The sequence below is a fragment of the Podarcis bocagei genome (assembly GCF_964188305.1).
Source record: "Podarcis bocagei genome assembly, chromosome: 13".
Lineage (NCBI taxonomy): Eukaryota > Metazoa > Chordata > Lepidosauria > Squamata > Lacertidae > Podarcis > Podarcis bocagei.
Window position 1 is genome coordinate 9,421,255 of NC_138138.1, and position 23,102 is coordinate 9,444,356.

General features: G+C 39.9%; 1 protein-coding gene and 1 long non-coding RNA gene across 2 annotated transcripts in view; one reads left to right on the forward strand and one right to left on the reverse strand.

The window, feature by feature from the left end:
- LOC308571473 overlaps positions 1-23,102 on the forward strand; it is a 351,060-nt gene that overhangs the window by 75,223 nt on the left and 252,735 nt on the right. The window lies entirely within an intron of this gene.
- UBA6 (ubiquitin like modifier activating enzyme 6) overlaps positions 1-23,102 on the reverse strand; it is a 42,309-nt gene that overhangs the window by 15,789 nt on the left and 3,418 nt on the right. Inside the window, exons 3-21 of the mRNA XM_081165531.1 lie at positions 21,969-22,028; positions 21,013-21,107; positions 20,630-20,658; positions 19,232-19,326; positions 17,590-17,701; positions 16,759-16,839; positions 14,819-14,941; positions 13,756-13,879; positions 12,797-12,900; positions 11,832-11,894; positions 11,361-11,437; positions 10,253-10,319; positions 8,762-8,905; positions 6,984-7,051; positions 4,664-4,742; positions 3,858-3,938; positions 3,185-3,262; positions 1,185-1,366; positions 998-1,016 (exon numbers count right to left, since the gene is read on the reverse strand). Of these exons, the coding sequence (XP_081021657.1) occupies positions 998-1,016; positions 1,185-1,366; positions 3,185-3,262; positions 3,858-3,938; positions 4,664-4,742; positions 6,984-7,051; positions 8,762-8,905; positions 10,253-10,319; positions 11,361-11,437; positions 11,832-11,894; positions 12,797-12,900; positions 13,756-13,879; positions 14,819-14,941; positions 16,759-16,839; positions 17,590-17,701; positions 19,232-19,326; positions 20,630-20,658; positions 21,013-21,107; positions 21,969-22,009 (1,662 nt within the window). The 5' untranslated portion in view covers positions 22,010-22,028. The remainder of the gene's footprint in view (positions 1-997; positions 1,017-1,184; positions 1,367-3,184; positions 3,263-3,857; positions 3,939-4,663; positions 4,743-6,983; positions 7,052-8,761; positions 8,906-10,252; positions 10,320-11,360; positions 11,438-11,831; positions 11,895-12,796; positions 12,901-13,755; positions 13,880-14,818; positions 14,942-16,758; positions 16,840-17,589; positions 17,702-19,231; positions 19,327-20,629; positions 20,659-21,012; positions 21,108-21,968; positions 22,029-23,102) is intronic.

Sequence of the window (23,102 nt, forward strand, 5' to 3'; positions counted from 1 at the left end):
CATCAAGTTTGGACCTCAGATTTATAAACTGCTAGACCATACAGTCTGACCAAATACTGTAGTGTAGGAGCAAGCCTTGGGCTTGCTACCAGATGTACCATATTTTTCGCCCCATAGGACGCAGTTTTCCCCCTCCAAAAATGAAGGGGAAATGTGTGTGTGTCCTATGGGGCGAATGCAGGCTTTCGCTGAAGCCTGGAGAGCGAGAGGCATCGGTGCGCACCAACCCCTCTCGCTCTCCAGGCTTCAGGAAGCTATCCGCAAGCCTTGCAAGCCCGGCGGGAGTTCCCGCGGGCTCACAAGGCTTGCGGGCAGCGGCCTGCAGCCCCGGCGAGTGTCCGCAAGCCTCGCGTGCCCGGCAGGAGGTCCTGCCGAGCGCGCAAGGCTTGCGGCAGCAGCCTGTCGCCCGAAGCACGGGGAGCCCTCCGGAGGGCTCCCCGTGCTTCGGGCGAGTGTCCGCAAGCTTTGCGCACCCGGCAGGTCCCGCCGGGCGCGCGAGGCTTGGGGCGGCAGCCTGCAGCCCAAAGCACGCGGAGCCCTCCGGAGGGTGCCCTGTGCTTCGGGCAGGTGTGCGCAAGGCTTGGGGCAGCAGCTGCGGCGGGGGGGGGATAATTTTTTTTTATTCATTTCCCCCCCAAAAAAACCGAGGTGCGTCCTATGGGCCAGTGCGCCTTATAGGACGAAAAATACGGTATACATTTTAATGTGTCACAAACCCAATGCATTGATAAGCATGCCCCTCCCATTAGAGTCCATAACACTTTAGATACATTTGCAACTGCACATTGTTGGGTCATTAATCCAGTTAACATTCCCAATCAGAAATTCCAGTAAAACTAGTAGAACAATAACCCGCAGTAGTAGTAGTAGTAGTAGTAGTAGTAGTAGTAGTAGTAGTAAAAGTTGCTTCAAATAGAGCTATTGAGGCATTTTCTCAAAAAAAAAAAAAAGACATGCTGTGCTCACAATGGTGGCAGATATATATAAAATTAAATACTAAACTAATTTTAAACAAACTAGGAGATTAAAAACATGGCTTGAAGTAGATTTGATGCAACTGGTTTTGAATTATCCACAGCTGTGCCAAGAAAGCACAGGGAAAACTGCCGCGAAGGGTGGCAAGGACAGAAATGCTATGAAGGGTGGGAAAGGGTACAAATTGAACTCTCAGATCATGCACCTACCTGTCAATGTATCTCCTTGCTTCCACATTGTCTAGCGCAGTAACAACTACATCTTGCACAGTGTAGAAATCATCATTGTACACATTCTCAGTAGCTGGGCAAACTTTGTTCAGATATGGGTCTATCTTGATCTGAGGATTGATGTTACGTGTTGCTGTTGCTGCTGTACAACTTTTGGGCTTCTAAGCAAAATTAAAATATTCATAAACTTTGGTTAATATTCTTGCTGGAAAAAGGCAACTGCGACGCAAAACAAAAGCTTCCAAATCACTGTTAACATACTCAAAAGAATCATCCCTTTAGTGAAATGAGGTATGAAATAATGAGCTGAATAGACAGGTAACGCTAACTCTTGAGCAAAGTAAATGAATAAAAGATTCTGTTTTACCACGTTGAACTCTTTAATTCCGGAAAGAACAACTGACAGCAAAAATTAATCAAAGTTCTGTACTAAGGCCGATACAAAACATTTCCTAAAATAAAATACAGTAGAACCTCAGAAGCCAAATGCCTGTAAACTCTAACGGTTCGGCTCCCGAACGACTGAAAACCAGAAGTGATTTTTCCAGTTTTTGAATGATTTTTGGAAGCATGAAAGTCTGGCACAGCTTCCAACTGGCTGCAGCCAATCAGAAGCCGCGCCTTGGAAGTCGAACAGGATTCCGTTTGTCTTCCAGGGTACGACTGTATTTTGTAACTGGAAAGCTCAGAGACCATTTATAGAGCATGTGTAAGCCAAGCAAGACTATGGATACATCTGGTCACTACACCTCCCAGAGTTCTGCTCTCCTGAGTTCATCATAGCTCGTGATTATCACCCAACCCAGTTAACCCTTCCTTAAGCCACGGAAATCTGGAGTCTTCTGCATGTTGCTACTAATTTAATACTGCTGTTACTATTTTGGTGTTCTTTCCCTATTTCTGTTTTGATTGTTATTCCACTGATGTGGTTGTTAGCTGCACTGAGAATTCTTTTTAGGAATGGAAAGATGAAACATGCTATTATTTATTAAACAGCGGCAGAATACTGGCAATCTGGACCAGCAATGCCTCTCTATAGCATCTCTATCTCTCTATCTCTCTCTGTTTCCCAACCATTCTAACCAAAATTCTTTTAACTGGAGATATCATGGTTAAACCTAAAACATTATTTTTAATAATAATAATTTTGAGCCTTATTTACAAAATAAACTCAATATGGTCAACAGATTAAATACTTTTATTATATGATTAAGCTAATTTATTACAAAAGAACACATATAATGTTTGTAATTTTTTGAAACAACAAATTCAATGATAGTATCCAATCTTAAGCTGCTTTCAACCCACTGCAACACTATTTCTTTATGTTCTTTATTGGCTTATTTTGTTTATTAATAAAATAATAAACAATAAAATAAAATTATGGTAATAATTATTAATTGTATAATGAATAATATAATCCAAACCAGACCCAATACAATAAAACCAACAAACAAATCCAACAATCATTAAAATAAACACTACTTTAGCAAGTAAAAACATTAATCAGTCAAACTTCTACATGCAAGGTGTGTGCTCTGCCTTTTGAGCTACGTATACAGCCCTGATGTTAACCACATCTTCACCAAAAAATATATGAAGATTCACCTCAATAACTTTAAAATACCGTATTTTTTGCTCTATAAGACACACCAGACCATAAGATGCACCTAGTTTTTGGAGGAAGAAAAGAAGAAGAAAAATATTCTGAATCTCAGAAGCCAGAACAGCAAGAGGGATCGCTGCGCAGCGAAAGCAGCAATCCCTCTTGTTGTTCTGGCTTCTGGGATAGCTGCGCAGCCTGCATTTGCTCCATAAGACGCACACACATCTCCCCTTACTTTTTAGGAGGGAAAAAGTGAGTCTTATACAGCAAAAAATATGGTAGCTCTTAAAATAGAAAGTTGATTCCACAACCTCACTTTACTTTTTCAAAAATATGCACAAATTGCTTTTTCTCACCAACCACTCCAACTTACCTGTATATGGTGTGGACGGAACAGAAATTGCCTATTTAAATTGGATTTTTCTATTAAGTCAGGATCTGTAATTGTAACCTATAGTAGGTTGGAGAAATAGGTGGAATTACAAGTTATGGTTAATATAAATCTTTGTTTCTAGTTTGAATCAGTCCTGAAAGCCCTCAATTTGGTTACCCCCCCCCCCAATGATTATTAAGAGAGAATTTCCCCTCTACCCTAAAAAATGCATGTCATCTTATACTGAGTAGTCATTCCTGCCCATAAATATATTCAAAATCATAGCTCTTTCCAATTAACAGGACTACAAAATGGCATGAATTCAGGCTTACTTTTACAACTAATAAATTATCACCTAAAAATGCCACATAGCGATTGACCAACTAACCTACAGATGTATCAAAATTGCTATGGTAGTGCAGCGCTACCTAGAATTCTGATAAACACATATTCCAATACATTGTGATTTCTGGAAGTTCAAAAACAGAAACCAAAACATGGAAATGTGAGGTTACAGAACCCAAACGTGTAGTCGTAACAAAGCATCCTCCATTATTACATGGAGAAATTGGAAGGACAGAGATTCCCCTCCAAGTTCTATCATAAAATAATTTTTAAACAACTTGCAAACAGAGTAAAAAGAACTGAAATTAGAATGGAAAACCAAACCTACCATGCCCCTTTCTCGTCCAGTGCCAACACCAAGAAGGGCAAAATTTTTCAACATTTCACAGCCTATCGCACCACAACCAACCTGCAAAGTAATATATGTATAAATTTCCAATCCTTACAAAGATTATAAATTTTGATCCTTCAGAGAGCTAAACTTTTAGTTGAACTTCTTGTTTGATAAAACTAGAATACACAAAATTCGGGGGGGGGGGGGAATCCCTAAACTGTTATGCCAAGGACATATTGACGTGCTATCATACCTATTGGCTGGAAATTTAGACAGCCTTTCAATTGTGAAATGAAAGATTGAAGATGCCATAAAGAGAAAATTATACCTATGTATGGGCCTACGGCCGTAATAAAATTATTATTATTATATTATTACCTAACTAAAGTATCTGAAGTTAAATACTGGACTGAAACGCATCAAAAGATGCAGAATTCCAGCTCCTACTATAAAAGGCATCACTATGAGCCATCTGGGTATTTTGCATGTTTTAACCCACCACTGTATGTTCCAAACTTCCAGGAAAAGGTAGTTTCAAAGTTCCAACTAATTCACAGAACAGTAATTTCTAAAATACTTGTCCACTGGGTTTTCTTACTGCAATATATTACAGACTACGATCCAACAAAGGCAATAGGGTCAGTGCTCTTAACCAGGCTGGTGGTTCAAGCCCACCCAGGGACAGCTGAGGGCAGGATTCCTGCATTGCACAGAGCTGGACTAGATGACCCTTAGGGTCCCTCTTCCAACTCTACAATTCTGTGACATAATCTCAGACTTATCCTACAAGCCATGCTTACCAAGAAAACATTCAGACGGTGCAGCTTCTGACACAAGGAGTCTCCAATGCAGGCTCTCAAGGCGTCATACCTGTCCCCTCTGTTGCAGACAAATGTGGGAAAGGAGTGAAGATAACACTGACAGATTCTATCAAACATATTTTGCTGCACTGTGAGAAATATGAGCAAGCCAGGACTGAACTGATATTACCCTTGCTGGTACCTTTCCCGGGAAAATCAGAGGCTTACTATGTCAGGTTCCTACTGGAAGACCGGACAAACGCTAGAACATTAGCAGTGGTGAAGTTTTTAATCAGTGGTTGCAAGAACCAATGATCCCTATCTTTAAGTCTGAACAAAATGCTTGTTTAACCTGGAGGTAGGCTGTCTGAATTGTGCACTGCTTTGTAACGATTTGTTGGGTCTCTGGACCGTAATAAAGATTGTATTGTATTGTATATCAAGCTGGCTTTAAATAGAATTAAATTAATTAACATTGATAGAAAGAGACAAAAATGTTTCAGAATTGCTTCACTTGTGTTTGGCAGTGGAAGGGAACAAAGATGCTCATATTTCCCTAGCATACTCTCCTTCCAATATCACAAAATAAGCATTTCTAAAAAGCATTAAACAACGACAACAAATAAATAAATAATAATAATACAATTTATATACCACTATATACCACCCTTTAACAGATCTCAGGGCAGTGTACAACATTAGAAACACATTACAAAACATCAACGATAAAACATAATAAAACCATAATAAAAAGCATACTGGCAGACAGCCTAATAAGAAAATAATAGTAACAGTCCCTCTCCCTCACACACTGACAGACTGTAGATTATTTAATAGCCACTGGCCTGGGTAAAGAGGAATGTCTTTGCCTGCCAGCAAGCCTCTCTGGGGAGAGCATTCCACAATTGGGGAGCCACCACAGAAAAGGCCCGTTCTCCTGTTGCCAGCCTCCAAACCTCTCGGGGGGACGGGACATAGAGAAGGGCCTCAGATGCCAAGCACAGGGTATGGGTCAGTTTGCATGGGGACAGGCTGTCCTTAAGGTATTGAGGTCCAGAGCTGTGTACATACACAGCTGTCAACTGAAGGCAACACTTTAAGCATCTGATGAAGTTGGCTCTAGTCCATGAAAATGTATGCCACGTAAGTCTTATCAGTATTTCAGGTGCCATATTCTTGTTGTTTTGTGTTTTGTTTTGTTTGTTTTTTGCTCTAAAACATGGGTAGGCAAACTAAGGCCCGGGGGCCGGATCCAGCCCAATCACCTTCTAAATCCGGCCCGCGGACGGTCCGGGAATCAGCCTGTTTTTACAGGAGTAGAATGTGTGCTTTTATTTAAAATGCATCTCTGGGTTATTTGTGGGGCATAGGAATTCATTCATATTTTTTTTCAAAATATAGTCCAGCTGCCCACAAGGGTCTGAGGAACAGTGGACCGGTCCCTTGCTGAAAAGGTTTGCTGACCCCTGTAGTCCAAACAGACAAACATAGCCAGGAAGAGCCAAAGCTCAGCTGCACAGCACATGATTTGCATGAATAAGGTCACACATTCGATGTCTAGCATCTCCAGGTAGATCAGGGAAAGACTCCTGCCCAAATCCCTGAAGGGACAGGGCCAGTCAAAGCAGAATGTACTGAGCTACATAGATTAATCGTCTGCCTTGATATAAGTCAGGTCCCTAGGCTCCTCTGGAATCGGATAACCTCATCTTCTCTGAGCAGGGCCTGCTTCAATGGGTTAGGACAGTGATGAGGAACATTTTCATTCTGAGCATCACATTCCTTTCTGGGTGGGCAGGGCTAGAGGCATAAGCAGGCTGGGCAACTGATGTACTCTTCCCTTGCCATCCCGTAAAGCCAAAGGTATTACTATAATTCAAAGACACATTCCAGCCAGGCAAAAGCATTCAGAGGGGGCAGGGGAGAGGATCCTTGAGAGATATGACTTGGGGAGAGTATTGAAGGCTGCACATAGGGCCCTAGCTCTGAGGTTCCCAACCACTGGGTGAAAAAAGTACACACGCGTACATGTTTTATATAAGTTCTTTTAAATATGCATGCCTTCAGACACAACAACAGCATTCGTGTGGTTATCTTGGGATTGGGACCAGGAGGATCAAAATTTGCTGGATGACCTTGAGCATTTCTATCCAACTAAACAGGTTTGTTATGAAGGTAAAATTGGTGGGGAGGGGAGATAATTTACGCTACTCTGAGCTGCTTGGAAGAAAGGTGGAACATAAATGTTGAAGAAGTAAACAAATTAATTGATTAAGGAACAGAGAGAGCATGAGCAGCTTGACTGTGCCATTTTTTTTACCTTGGAAGGAATTCTTCATGGCTCACTTTTTCTAGAAATGTGACTAATTCAAATGCATCAGTATACAGCTGGAGAAGGAGGGGGAAAAACAAGATTCAGCATGTCTTAAAACGTTTAAACTACACTAAAAATAACAATATTTTATTACAGCATACAACCTGGGTGGGGGCGGGGGGAATCTGAACAAGATAGTAGACTGGTGTGATAGAATTCTAGACTGCACCACTTCAGACTGCTGGTGGTGTATTGCATTAATTACAGCTCCCCCAACATAAGAAGTTCCCTTCATGTGGCACACTAACACAACAGGAAAATGGTTGCTTGATCTTTCTCCACAATGTTTAGTATAAGCAGGGAGTAGTTTGGTTTTTTTAAGAAGGGAAAGCCTACAGAAATGAATGTCATACTTAAAAAGAGTCTGAAATGATATACTGCAATGCTTTCTTACCTCCCTCTACCAACTCTTTTATCTTTCGCACATAAATTGGTTCTTGCTTACTTCAAAACAAAACTGATGTGTGTGCAAAAAGCAATATATATCTATGGAATGATTTGCCAGCAGACTAAGTACTATGTCTCATAATTTACTATTTATCAGTTTAATATTGTTTTATTAGTAGCCTTTGACACTGTGAATTTAAACATCCAGAAAATACCCTTAATACGATGGACGGTTAGGTTGCAAATGTGATCTGTGCGAGATGCACGTTCACAACCCGCAGTGTTCGCAACCCGCATCTGTGCATGCACAGGTTGCGATTTGGTGCTTCTGCGCATGTGCAAAGCACAATTTAGTGCTTCTGCGCATGCGCAATCACTGAAACCTGGAAGTAACTTGTTCTGGTACAGTGGTGCCTCACAAGACGAAAAGAATCCGTTCTGTGATTCTCTTCGTCTAGCGGTTTTTTCGTCTTGCAAAGCAAGCCCATTGACGGATTAGCGGATTAGTGCTATTAGTGGCTTTTAGCGGCTTATCGGATCAGCTGATAAGCGGCTTAGCGGCTTAGAAAAAGGGGGGGAAGGAAAAAAAAACCGCAGGAACTCGCAAGACATTTTCGTCTTGCGAAGCAAGCCCATAGGAGATTCGTTTTGCGAAGCACCTCCAAAACGGAAAACTCTTTCGTCTAGCGAGTTTTCCGTCTTGCGAGGCATTCGTCTTGCGGGGCACCACTGTACTTCCAGGTTTTGGCAGTCCGCAACTCGAAAAAACGCAACCTGAAGTGGCTGTAACCCGAAGTATGACTGTACTCTCAACTGTAGTAATTCCTTATAGTAATGCATCCTATCTTATAGTGGGAACACTCCGATAAGGCAACACAGCAGGAATGATTGGTGAGAAGGGCTGCTGCCATGAACCGGTTCGGGGGCAGCTCATGGGCCAGTTAAATGACCCACGTGGGCCGCTTGTGGTCCTTAGGTTGCTGACCCCTGCTCCAGACCATGGTGGAGTATCATGAATAAACACTGTACTCAGGTGTCAACTCCCTCCCCCCAGGGGCTTAATCCATTACTTCCTGGCAAACTATACAGACAATCTTGAAGTCTCACTCAAACCAAAAGGTTGCCAGTTTGGACATAATAGTACACTATGGCTTGCTTAAATCTGAAATACAGAATTAAGGCCAGGATGCAAGAAAGGGAGAATAACACTCATGCACAAGTGTCATTTGCTATTCTCCACCATCTTTGATGGTTCATCTGAACACAAGCAATATTATGCTCACAGAATGCTCTCGTCCCTAAATTTATGTAACCTAATCCAAAACAAAGAAACTGACCCATTGTTGCAGGGGAGAAAATTTTCCTGTCACTGCCTTCAAGACTTCTTGACTGGCAACACCACCGAGTGCTGCTGTAAGAGGTGCCAAAGATCCCTGAGCCATCCTTGATAGCCATTTCACCATGTCTTCATTAACTTGAGGCTACAATTTAAAAACAAAGTAAGAACAATGTTTGTATACAAATAGCGTTGCATTCTTTAAAATTAGTAGGTTGCTGACTTGGTAAATTGGTGCACAGTAAACATGGGAAGTAAAGCACATTAGAGGTAAGAGCTGTCTCTCAATTAAAATTCAGTTCTCAGCTTCTGTCCCTTTGATTAGGGCAATCACAAACTGGTAACTGAACTTCTCAATGTATGAGGTAGGCATGGCAGCCCTAAAAAACAAAAATTATCCTCCAACATGGTCTGTTAGCCTGGAATACATTTTTGCATGAAAAATGTTGGAACAAGAGCTCCTTGAAAGCAAGAAACAGCTAACAGGAAAACATCAGCAAAGCTACATCTTTGTTTACATAACCCTCACCGGATTATAATCCTTCTATTCTTTCAAACTGTTGCTCAAAATTTGTCTTGAAAAGCTTGGGCAATTTCAGCTTGCTACTGATGTAAAAACAGCGCCTACAGAAAAGTAGTATAAAAGCGAAAGGAACCAGGAAAAGCATGGAAGGGAAGTCATATGGTATATGTATACATGCTGTATTTGGTATGAAGTTGTAAGTGAGATGGGGGAGGGGAGGGGGGTTAAATATGCTCTCTGTTCCTCTTTTTGAAAATGCAAATTAAAAAAGAATTGAGTAAACCTTTATGTAGACTATACATTAAAATCCAAAAATTTAATAGAGTTGTTTCACATCATAGTGTCACACAGTGATGATAACAACACAATCCCAACAATTGTGCCCATTTTTAAATGAGAAGCCACATAACCTCACAGGGCTGTTCTGAGGATAAAATAAGGAGAATAGTTGCTCATTCATTCATAATATGTATGTGTGTTTTAGTAATAAGATGAGTGTGTAAGACACTAAGAGTTTGAGTCATGCATAAGTTTCATTGGTCAATATTAACGTTTCCTATATAGTGGGGGGGATAAAAATAAAAAAGTAAAAGACAAATTTAGATGGCATGTCCCTCTTTTGAAATACAAATTCTCAACAGAATGCTCACTAAGAAAGCTAAGCTGAAGCAACCATGGAAAGCTGTGTAATACTTTTGGGAGAGCTGAGCAATGGTCTTAATTACATTTCTGAACAGTTTCCATGCATGACAGCTTTTGACTGATGCAAAAGAAGGTACTATAATGCATCACAAAGATGCTCAGGTGATAAAAGATATAAATGTAAAACATACAAGAGAGCCAGCAGAGACCAACTACAGCAGAAAACTGAAGACGATGAGGGATCTCACAAAGTTCAGTTCAACATTTAAATGCACCATGCATACTACAATCACAGGTGAATATGCTGGATAGCACGAAATTACTCACTTTGCCTTCCAATGTTTTACTTATGGACACTGCCATCTTCAGCATCTCTTCAGCATCCTGAAGGCACCTGAAACCCAAACAAAAAGCATAGCATCTCTGCTCCACGCAGCACCTCTTATATCTGCTACCAGAGCTGGGAGAAAGTCCTGGCCTATGTGAGAATGACGTTTAGTTGCTCCAACAGCCAGGAGATTCAGCTGTATTTGTTGGAACATTGGAAAACAAATGAAGGGGGGATTTGCACACACTTTCCCCTTGCTCTATGACTGTTGTATCACTGTCTATTTTATTGTGTTTTAAATATATTGCAAGGTGCCTTGAGAACTTTCAGTTAGTAAGCGGGGTATAAATTCTCCTAAATAAATACATAAAATAGAAGAACTCACAAGGTGGTTTTAGCCAAGCCCCCGCTCCACTTTAATATCTCTTTAATCCCCAAACACATACCATATTGTGGACAATAGTTCCAATTCATGGCCGTGAAGCAGTGGAGAGTCTTAAATGTTATATGAATACATAATAGTCTGTCCTCAAAAAGACAACAGTTGAAGTTTCTTGTACAACTGACATAACAAACTGATTCTCTGCCCATGACTTTCCCAAGTAGCAGGGATAAGAAAATCATGGTCTCAATTCTGCAAACACTTAGGCAGATTAAATCCCACAGAAGCCCAAGTGATTTGTAAACAGTTGAACTGTGCAAGGGATTGCAACTCAGTTAATTAAATAACCTGATGAGTTACAGTTTAAACTGCTATCGATAACTTAATAAATTGCTGCCTATAATTATATGACTGAGAACGCAGGAAAGGGTGATGCGAGAAAGTCCAAAGATTATGAAAATATGATTTATGGATAACTGATTTTGTTATACTTCTTTTCTTTTTACTCTATGTTTATTCTCCAAACTTTTTTTGTCTCTTTTTTCTGTTCTGTTTTATGGTGATGGTATTGTATATGTTTGATGGTTTGTTTCTTGTTGAAAATTTGCAATAAATATTTTTTTAAAAAAATAAACTGCTGTCGATAACAATTTCTCCACCTCTAACTATATTAACAGTGTACCCAACAACCCAAACTTTGTGCAGCTGTGGTACAGATACGTTACCCAATTGTCGGCATACGAGCAAAACTCTCTTGGAACTGATTCAAGGCAAGCATGGCAATGTGAATTTGCAGAGGGGCCTGCAAGGAGGAGAAAATAGTGGATGATCAGCAATATGCAGAGCAATCACATAAGAAGAAGTCTGTATACTCCAAGGCAAAACTTTCCAAACTGTGTCATGACACATTAGTGTGTCGTCTGCAGTGTGTGTGTCGCGTGAATGCTCCCCACGCTCCTCCCAGGGATGGAAAGGGGTTAGTTTAACCTCCACTTTGCTAGTAAAGCTCACGAAATGATGCATGTCTAAAAAGCATGTTACCAGCATGAAAGGTTTGTAAAGCTCTGCTCTAAGGATTACATTAGCTTGTTACAGCAAGAACAAGAGCCACTAAGGCCTTAAGGGGAAAACAAATGCAGTATACAATATTTAAACATCAAAGTGTCATATTAAAAACAAAACAAAGCAAAACCAACCTCAGGCTTGCTGAAATCTGCAACGAGGCATGTTGGGTTAATCAACTGCTTCTCCAGCGGTTGCTAAAAGTTAAAAAAAATCAATTTGCACACACTTTAGAACAGAAGAAAGCAAAGTACATGCAAGCATCTTTAAAATTTCCCAAACCTTCCCAAGATTAGCTTGCAAACTTTAGCAGGGTGTAACTGTAGATACAATTCAAAAAATAAACCAGAAATGGGAGTCATCATAGCTCGCTAGGAACACATTAAATGGGAAAGACTGTTGGGGAGAGGAAAACCTCCCTCTGCACCACAGATACAAATCTCACTAGGACCAAGGGATGGGTTTAGCCTCCATCACAATGAATGCACCCTTTTACTCTCTGCTATGTATAGTAAGTGAATAGGTGTCATGGTACAGGAGAATGTAAAGAGCAAAACTTGTAGAAAACATTGCAGTGGGGACAAAGGGAGTTTGGAACACATCATGTTCCAAGTTACAATGCTTAAATGTGCAACTTAAAAATGTGTGACCTTGTGTTGTGCCCTACAGGTACTCTGAGGCAAAGGCGAAGCAAAAGATGTGTAGACTACTTCCTTGAATCAAGGGGCTTCAAACACCTCCAAAGCTCAAGACAAAATCAGAATCAAGGGAGAAGAACTGTCCCTGTAGTTATACATCCAATGTACTGCAAACCCCTTTGAAGTACAGCACAACCACCAGAAGAAACGAGAGACGTGCACCATAGTAAGAAGGTGGGGTGGTAAGTGAATTTATGTATCCCTGATTTTATGTTCTGACATTTTAACATAACCTTGCCCTTTCGAGATCAAGTTATACAGGTGCCTCATATGGAGAAGGGCTAAATAATATTTTTATTCAACAAGTCAGATCTCTGGCCTGAGCACCAAGCTTCAATGATTTCTAGAGGTGAAAACAGATGTGATCACTGCTGACTGTTGTCTTTATGCAGGATACTTACAAAATGGAATATCTTAGGTGTCTTTATTTGGATAGCTATGCCACCATGTAAGTAAGGTTCCATATCCACCGTATTCCCAATGCTAAAAGAATAAGGTGATACCACTGTAAGAGAGGAGAAAGTGTAAATCGCTGTTAACAAGGCAGTTAAATAAAGCAGAACTACAGAAAGAGCAGAAAAACACTTTTGATTTTATACAGGATCTGCAAACCTAATTGACTTTCAAAGAGTTAACACTAAACATGTACAATTCTCTTAGGTGGTGGACTCTCCTTCATTGAAGGCTTTTAAGGAGAGGTTGGATAGCCATCTGTCATGGATGCTTTAATTGAGATTTCTGCATTAGAGGGGATTGCTCTAGATGACCCTCAGGGTCCCTTCCAAATCTACAATTCCAGGATTATGCAACGCAAGAACATTTCTACAATGTACAGTGGTACCTCGGGTTACATACGCTTCAGGTTACATACGCTTCAGGTTACAGACTCTGCTAACCCAGATATAATAGTGCTTCAGGTTAAGAACTTTGCTTCAGGATGAGAACAGAAATCGTGCTCCGGCGGCACGGCGGCAGCAGGAGGCCCCATTAGCTAAAGTGGTGCTTCAGGTTAAGAACAGTTTCAGGTTAAGAACGGACCTCCGGAACGAATTAAGTACTTAACCCGAGGTACCACTGTATTTAACTCCTGCTTGTCATGGGGAGAAGCTTAAGCAAGTTGCTGAAGTTCTGCCCTCTATTTAAAAGCCCGAGTTCAAGATTTAATGCAGGCATTTCTAAAGAGAGTTTCAAGCCATGTCTCCCAACTATGGAGCAATGCTGAACAACAATGTTGTGAACTGGCAGCAACAGAGTTAAGGCAGCGCACACAGCAGAACAACATGAAAGGAAAATGCATTTCTATCAATTTGGAAAGCAGTGGCTTCGCACTAGAAGGAAAGCTATACAAAACATGGCTTACCAGTTATTTGATGCGTGGATCCATTTAAACACTGCATTCCATTAACTTCCCGGAAAGTTACAAACTGTCCCGTTTCAAGCTTATGAGGGTTATTATCAAGGCAAGTGACAATACCAGGATTGGACTGAAATTGTAACACACCAAAAATTAGTATGGGGAAGAAATGATTGCTAGACATTGCCACACAAACATTTTCTTGGCTCCTACAAATACACAGATTGAAAATCATTGCAACTGCAGCATAGATACTGCCAAAAAATCACTTGTGTGGCAAAATCTAAACTGGCAATAGCATTGTTTTTCATTTTCAAAAAGTTTCACTCTTTTAAGTTATATATTTAAAAGGACAAATATTCTCCTTTCTTCAATCCATAAAGATGCAACAACCTCAGACACCCAAACCTGAAACAGTTCTTTATTATACATAAAACTAAAGGTAGTGTGGACATCTATGACCAGATGCTCACTACCTGTATTTCCAAATAAATGACCAGAAGCCAACGGTGTACTGTTATTTTTCAAATACAATAGACAGTACCTATTTAAATACATGTGTAGTTTCTTAGCTGAACCCACCCAAAAAGTATATTCTTAGCAGAGTAGATGAAGCCCTGGGTTTGAGTCATAGCGTACATAGTTCTGGGGTATCAAGAAAGGGAGTCACAGAACTGGTAGGGCCAATCACTTCTGGCACCAAGAAAAGGGTATGTGTTTTCTGTTGATGATACAACAAAATAAAATCACAGTAATGATTTGCCTCATATACCCTTTTCGCTTGCCCAATTCATACACTTGGGAAAAGCTGTAATTGTGCCTATGCTGCCAGAGTAGCATGTGCTACATTTGCAAGTTCTGTAACACATAATTCACAACTCATGAATTATTGCAGCTACGCTTAGATAGTTCCTATAATTCTGTTACACGTAAGTTAATGGCAAACTGATGGCATACTTTTTTAAGTTCAAAAACTGTTGGGCTAACTAAACCCCACCACACTAGCTTCCTCAGAATACACTGGACTCTCAAACTGGACTGATATAGTAAACCTTGCTATCGTCCTCACCTGAGATATGTTTGAAATGAAGATTTCTTTTGGCTCTTCACCTGTGGTGTCCAGGACTTCAAATTCATCACCAAAGTCACAAAACAGACGTGCCCATATCCCGTATACATCTGCACTTATAAACTATACGAAAGACAAGTAAGTTAAATAAATTTCACAATCTTAATTCAAAGCAAAGAGATAAAATTTAAGAGGATAGCCCCCAAATGATTCTTCCTTCCCAAACATTGGTTTGACTGCATTAAGTGTACAATTTCCAGTAGGGAAATCTACCTCATATAGGTACTAAAGTATATATTTGAGGACATACAATCAGCGTGTAATTGTCTCTTCCCTGTATTTGCATGAGGTTTGAAAATTTTATCTGCTTCCTCTTCCAAGAGTCAAAAAATTACCAACCCTTTCTTCCATTGACTAAAATGCAGTGTTTTACTCATCCTGACTGTTATCAGTTTTTGATTACAAGGAGAAAAAATGGACAATTCAAAAATAAAGGTTGCCTTTGTCTGGAAAACTTCCAGTTGGCGTGAATTTACCATGGCGTATAACTTTCTGCTTCTCCTTGCCACTTTACCGCAGAACAACAGAGCTCTCTCTATTTTAACAAAAAGATTATATAAGATTTGAAGAAGCCTGGTAGCCATTACATCTGCTATATAGAGTCAAATGAAGGATAACACACCTAAACAAGCTTGTCTTTTCTACATTATGTATTTTGCCATTTTATGTTTTCTTCCCTTAATTTTAAATGCCATATATATTCCAATTTCCTTAAATAAATTTATTTTTAAGTGAATTATGTTCCTTGTGGGTTTATTCTCTACCAGCCCATTATTCTGCTCTGTCCAGCATATTACCTGGTGTGGTCCCCAAAAACCATGGGGTTTCTTTTTGTATAAGGATTTTAATACAGCATTCCAGCCGCTTGATAAAAGGTGGCTGGTTCATGTTGAAGGAGATTGTCCTTTAGGTACCAAGGTCCTCAGCCACTTAGAGCTCTATAAAAGTTAAAATCAGCACTTTGAACTGTGCCCAGAAACTGACTGGGAGTTAGTGTAGTTATTTTAAAACTGATGAGATCTGCTGACTGGGCATGTGAGCATTCTAGCATATTTATTTTGCACTAACTGTAGCCTCCAACAAAAGCAGACACACATACAGCAACTGCAACAATTCAAACAAGATGCTCCCAGAGCACGGATTAACTGTGGACAGAAACTCTCTGTCCAGGAGGGATTGGAGCTGGCAGATTAGGTTTAGGTGTGTTGAAAGGAAGTTTGTGCCACCAAAGCCACTTGGGTCTCCAAAGACAAGCCTGATCTTTGAGAGGGAATGTAACCCTAATCAGAACAGGATCAAATCACATCCCAGGTCAAACAAGCTACCCACGAATAACCTCTATTTTGCCTGGGAGCTTTAGGTTATACGAGCTCCCAACCAACTGAATACCAAACCCAGACAGCAATTCAGCGAGTTGGTCCAGAACAATACCATGGTCAGTGGTATGGAATACTTCTATGTCAACACAATGGAACCTGTTTCTTACCGAACTCCAGCCTTAAACTGGATTAAAACAGATTAATGTGAGCAGTATCATCCAGGAACGCCTGGAGCTGTGTGACCTCTAAGTGCCCGGCACCTGGATTCTATATACTCAACACAAATGCAGCCAGAAACTCCTCAGATACCTTCATTTTGTTCTCACTACTCAGTTCTACTGTACTCTAAAGGGTTCCAACCTCTAGGAGCAAACTAATAACTTCGTTCTTCATGGGCATTTGGCACAGGCATATCCAGGAACAGAACAAGGAACAGCACCAAGTTATAATAGTGTCTGCGTGGAAATAATTTAGCCTTGTAACAGATATGGGGAAGTTCTCAAAAGTAATGGACATGGCCATTTTGGGTCAATATATTACATTGTCACTGTTTTGCATTACCTTAATAGGTGGGTGTTGCGCACGGCAAAAGTCATTTATCTTCTTCTGTAGTGACAGCTTCATCTCAGTTACTATGACACACTTTTGAAAGAAAAATCCCAGAGATAAATTCTAAGTTATCAAAGGCGATGAACTTACTAGCCAAATATTCAAGTTTCTTCAAATGGTAAGTTATATAGCAGGCTTCATCAACCCCGGCCCTCCAGATGTTTTGAGACTACAATTCCCATCATCTCTGACCACTGGTCCTGCTAGCTAGGGATCATGGGAGCTGCAGGCCAAAAACATCTGGAGGGCCAAGGCTGAGGAAGCCTGTTATATAGTCACAGCCACAAGGATTTACACATTTCTGACACTGAACTATGAGCCATCAGAACAAGCATTCCAGCTTCTCTTAGCCTTGGTATCTCTCTCCCACCTAGACAGGTGCTTCGCTTGTTCTGCTCAACCAAGGTGCAGCTACAGGACTTGAGGGAAGGGTTAGTTTCTCAGTTTGTGCCCATGCAAAAGCTACAACAATTCCTCTTGCCTCTAAATGCCTTCAGACTACCCCACTAAGTGAAAGAATTATTCCACTCATCCATCACCACCTGCAAGTCTTCTGTAAGATGGAGATGGGGTAGGTTCTCTTGCTTCTACCTTTAAGTACCTTCAAATCCCTCCCAATAAAGTGAGATAGTGAACCCACCCCTTTCTCAAGTATTTTGTAAGGGACTCTGGGAAGGTTAAGGAAAGTCAGGAATAGTCACAAATAGTGATTGGCTACCAAAAACAGCCAAAATTTGCAGACCCCTGAAAAGAGGACAGATGTTTCAAATACATGCCACGTACCTGGTACTGTCTGAGGAAAGAGATGTCTGTAACTTCATTTAAAGGGGCAGTTGATGACATCACCTGAACATATGGGTTCAGCTCTGCAATGTGATGAAGTGATGCCTCACCTCTGAAATACATTTTCCAGTTGCATTATAGGTTATATGCATTATAGGTTGCACAGGTTATACTTTTAAGTTCAGCCTTTCAAATATGGCACCAAACATTACTAGAGCACCTGCTAACATAAATGTTCAAGTTAGCCATGATTAGTACACCAACTTTCTGGAAGCTTGAAAAGTACCAATCATCCAAATTAGGAAAACATCCCTACCTGGTTGAGTTATTACCTACCAGACAACCAGCTATTTATAAAACTGTGTGAACTCAGTATGTATGTATGTAACTTCGATCACATGATTTTGAAAACTCTAATGATTTAGAGTTCAGCATTCTCTACTGAAGAAAATGTTTCACTGAGGAAATGATTTTACATAGGGGAAACCAAAGTGGGGCGCTCCACAGGTTCTTAAGAGTATAACTCCCATCATCATTGACCAAGCTGATCTAACTTAGCCAACATCAGCTGGTTAAGCTAAGGTTTTACTTAAGTAACCTGTGCTTCTGATTCAACTGTTAACTACAAAGGTCAAGTTAAATGTGCAACTGTGATCTGTCACCGACCATCATTTTAATTGCAGACTTCACACAGAACTTAGCTCTGTTAAAGTCAAATCTGTCCCTCTGAAAGATATTTCACACTCTAACTTAGGTATAAATGCATTATCTACTGAAGAAAATGTTTCACTGAGGAAATATTGTAGTTATGTGTGCTGTAAAGTTTTCCACTGCTGTATTTTCCTACAGAAAGTTTTCCCCCCACAGAAATGTATTGTTTCATGCAGTGAATCTTAACATAGGACAATATCCTTGAAGGATACAACTCTCAATCTATGAAAGCCTGAAAGGCCCGGTCACACTTTTGTTGTTCTTAACCCACTATTTGCAACATTGATGCCACTAGAGAAATACCACAAGGCTGAAATAACATCCATCAACTGGAAATATTATTTACCATATATAGTGGTGACCACAATTTTAAGCATATCATTCTGTCAAACAATGTTTATGATGCAAATAATTTTATCATAGTATTGTGGGGTTTTTTATAGCACTAGATTATATGTAAAAGTAAATTGGTTAAAGCATTTTGTATCATGTTGCTTTCCTTTGATATTGCTTTCAACTGAAAAAGGGATCCATATTAGTTACAAACTACTAATGTAAAACAGTAGAACTAAAAAATAAGCAGCTACTGTATATCCTTGGCTCCCACATATCGTCTATTCAGCACAGATAAGGGGGGATTTACTCCTTCACACAAAATAATACAACAATTCTGCAGGATAATTGTACTCATTCTTTTAAAAAAAATCGATGAAAGATAACTGCAATTCCAGCTTCTCTGTTGCAAAAAGCTAACAGGAATCAATCCAATTTTTCTGAAAACACAGACTCTGAAAGTGACTAATAATAATAATAATAATAATAATAATAATAATAATAATAATAATAATAATAATAATGTACTTAAAACTGGTATAAAGTCAGACAAAAACCTTTAAAAGCTTACAGTATTTGTGAAGAATTGTACACACACCTGTTTCTTAAATTTAGAACATCATCTTCACGAATAAAAAAGTTTGTCCCTAAATCCCACGTCTTGCATTGCTTGGTATCATGGATGGTAAGAGCCTTCGGAAAGGATAAAGGATACAAGATTAAAATATATTCAAAGCGACAATTATATAATGTTTTGTACACTGTGATTACGAGTCATGTGAATTTATCAAGTTTATAGCGTAGGGCCAACCTAGACATTTCATTTGTTTTACAGTGAAGAGACACTGTTATCTAGCAACAAAAATTAATTTGCAAAAGTACGTAGCGAAGCACCATTGGAGGGAGGATTCATTCAGCACCGCAAAGGGCACTGAAATGCAGTGACCAAATTTAAAATGCAGAAATCCTAAATGAAGACTTCTGGTGCTGAGGAATATTGAGAATATATTACTGAATCCCACAGAAGTTTTGGAAGAGCAAACACTTCCCACTGTCCCCAGACAGGGCCATTTTCTTCTATTCTGGACTGTCCTTGCTCTTCACATCTGATTGTGTTTTTTACCAATGCCAGCACATATAGGTAAAGGTAAAGGTACCCCTGCCCATACGGGCCAGTCGTGTCCGACTCTGGGGTTGCGCGCCCATCTCACTTAAGAGGCCGGGGGCCAGCGCTGTCCGCAGACACTTCCGGGTCACGTGGCCAGCATGACAAGCTGCATCTGGCGAGCCAGCGCAGCACACGGAAACACCGTTTACCTTCCTGCCGGAGTGGTACCTATTTATCTACTTGCACTTTGATGTGCTTTCGAACTGCTAGGTTGGCAGGTGCTGGGACCGAGCAACGGGAGCGCACCCCGCCGTGGGGATTCGAACCGCCGACCTGACGATTGGCAAGTCCTAGGCGCTGAGGTTTTACCCACAGCGCCACCCTCGTCCCATACAACGCTACAAAAAGTAGCTTACGGTTCTAAATGCTTTAAAAGATCCCATATGCTGCAGGTATTGATTTTTTAAAATAATATTTGAGGTCCTTTACCAGAGTTTTAGTTGCCATCTAATAGAACCAAAATGCCTAAAAATAGTCAGTGTATTTCAGTTGTTTTTAAAGCAGAACTATCAAGATGGAATTCTTGAAGTCAATGGAAAACAAAAACCCATAATGCCTCTTGGAGAGCAGAGAACAGTCCTATCCTCTAGCATGCCAGTGCTTAGTTGGTGGCAGCTAATCTTCCCACAGAAAACATACAGTATTTCATCTTGGACACTCCAGCACTACAGTCAAATCAGATGGCATGCCACATTTAGGAAACTTGTGTTAATAACATTTCACTAGGGAAATTGCAATGACTGAAATCTACGAAAGTATCATCAGTTATTTGAGGAAACATTCTAATTTTAAAACAAAATTTACTTAGAAAAAAATCATTCTCCTTACCTTTATTCCTGCAAGAACTATGTTCTTAGCTGAAAAAGATGAATATTATAAAGTTAATTTATTAGATTAATTTTCATCAAGCCTCTTTGGCAATAGTTCAATTTTTTAACTGCTCCATGATCTTCGAAAAACAGTAATTCCTTCTCAATCCCATCCCTATGAATTACACAACTGTTAAAAGAGAAGCTACAGAAATTCTATGCAATTCCACTTTCATTATAATCTGTAACAAAGATATCAGCCATATAAACAAATCCAGAAGTCAAAACAACATTCATTAAAGACGTAAAACTTAGTACAACATAAATTTATGCACATTTTAATATGCAAATTTTATCCTTATAAAACGTACAAGAGGGAGAAAAATGCTGTTTCTTAATTACCTATCTCCACTCCAAGCCCACCCATTCCACTCAGGAACACATGGGACTGAGCCATCTTCTGCATTGCTGTGTCTCCAAGAACATACCTCTGCCGACTATGTGAAATTAAGAAAAGAAAAAAGGAGTAAATAGCCATAAAATAACAATTCAGTGGCATGATCCCTTCTACAGATGGGACTACTTAACAAAGAGGATCCAAGTGGACATCAGAAAATCACTATGAAATAGCAAAATTTGGATATTGCCTATTATCTGCAGGGTACAGAGTTTCAACACAAAATAAGCATTACCACTGGTACTTTCAACATACAGTATACAACAAATGTATATTGCAGTAACATGATTTTCAGAACATTTGCCTTTCTTTTGTATTCTTACTCATAAGAGTACTAAGCACAAAGGCTGTAATCCTGCATCCAGATGAAATGGGATTCAAGCAGTCTGTGTGGAGGATTACAGCAAAAGTAATCTATGATGGTGGCCAAGAACATTGTCATTTTTAATTTCCAAGCTAGGCCACTGTTTCGGCACATGATGATAAAGGCATTCTATCTAAAGAAAATGCCACTTAAGTCAAGTACAGAAAATAATTAAGGGGTTTCCTTAAACATAGTTTTAGATGAGATTATGCATTGTTCTTTAAACTCAGTACAAAAGATTTGCCCAAGATTTGACAGTTATCACATAATCAGCACCTATTTCCCAAATGCTATTTGAATTTGCTCTTCAGTCACTGCAACAAAGGCTTTTCAGTTGTGCCAATATAGACTATTCAACTGTATGTAATAGCAAGTTGGCTATAGCTAAACCCCATTGAAGATCAAGAATCATGGCAGCTACGGTGTGTTCCAGACATCAGGAACCACTAGTATTTGAACTTTAGCGAAAACAAGCCAAATCCATCATTAGTAATATTAAGAATCTCGTATGCTTCACTATGTTGCTAAATTACTTACCTGTACAAAGCATCATCAATTTCCATAGAATCTGCCGCCATTATGATATGTTTGCTTGGACTAGAAGTAAAAAAGATAGGTGTGATCACCAACAAAAAAGCAACAGTTCATTCACTTTTGTTTTCTCAACTGAGCTAATGTTGGAAATCAAGCCTTTATCAGGAGAAACTGGCAACTCTCCCAGGCACCCGGCTTGGTCTCCTGTTGACCTCCCTGTCTGCTTTCCTGGCAAGATCCAGGCAGAGGTCGCGATAGGCGATCCTTCTCAGCGTGAGAAGAACACACCACTCTTTCCTGCCCCCCCAGGCAGGGGAAAGAGATAGACAGAAACGTATTTACATGCCTTTATTTCTGTCTTTGCAGCGTTACAGAAAACATGACTGCTTTCTTCAAACTCCAACAGCCGAGAGACAAACTCCTCCTGTACTTCCTGTACAGCTCATATTACACTCTGAGCTAATTCCGGTGCCCTCTGCACTGTGAACTGACTGTCCCTCTGTTTCCCACGGAACAGTCCCAACATTCCCATTATGTTTTGCTTTCAAGCTAGCAGTAGCTCGCTGCTGCATTGCTTCAATATCGTAACAGCTAATACATAAAAAGATATGTACAGAAATAAGAATTTTAATAATACTGGACTACACAACAACAGGGGTGATATGGTCGCTGCCCTGAAAGGAGGGAGTATAACCCATATTAGACAAACAAGAGGCCCAAATGTTAGAAATTTAGAAATGGGAATGGAGCACAGTGAGACAATGGCTACCATGCAGTATCTGCCAAATGTAAGGAACTAGCAAGAGACCCTTTCCTTGTTGATTGTTTCTAGCAAAACAGAAAAAAATCATTAAGTTTTTAGAAACCTTTATTGTAAGGGACTAAAAAAGAAACAGATTTTAAATCATTAAGCACCTGCAAGTCTCCTAGGTTCGCTTCAAAAGATAATCCCTTTAATAAGTACTTATTAGAATCCAATATTGTATGTTTGCTGAAATCAGTGTTTTAAGAAATGTGGATGCATTTCAACCTTGTATATGCTGTTAAAACATACGGGGGGGGGGCTGAGAAAGAGAACTGGGACTGGCCCAAGTCAGTGTGCATTTCTCTGTAAACACATATTGGGAAAAGTGAAAA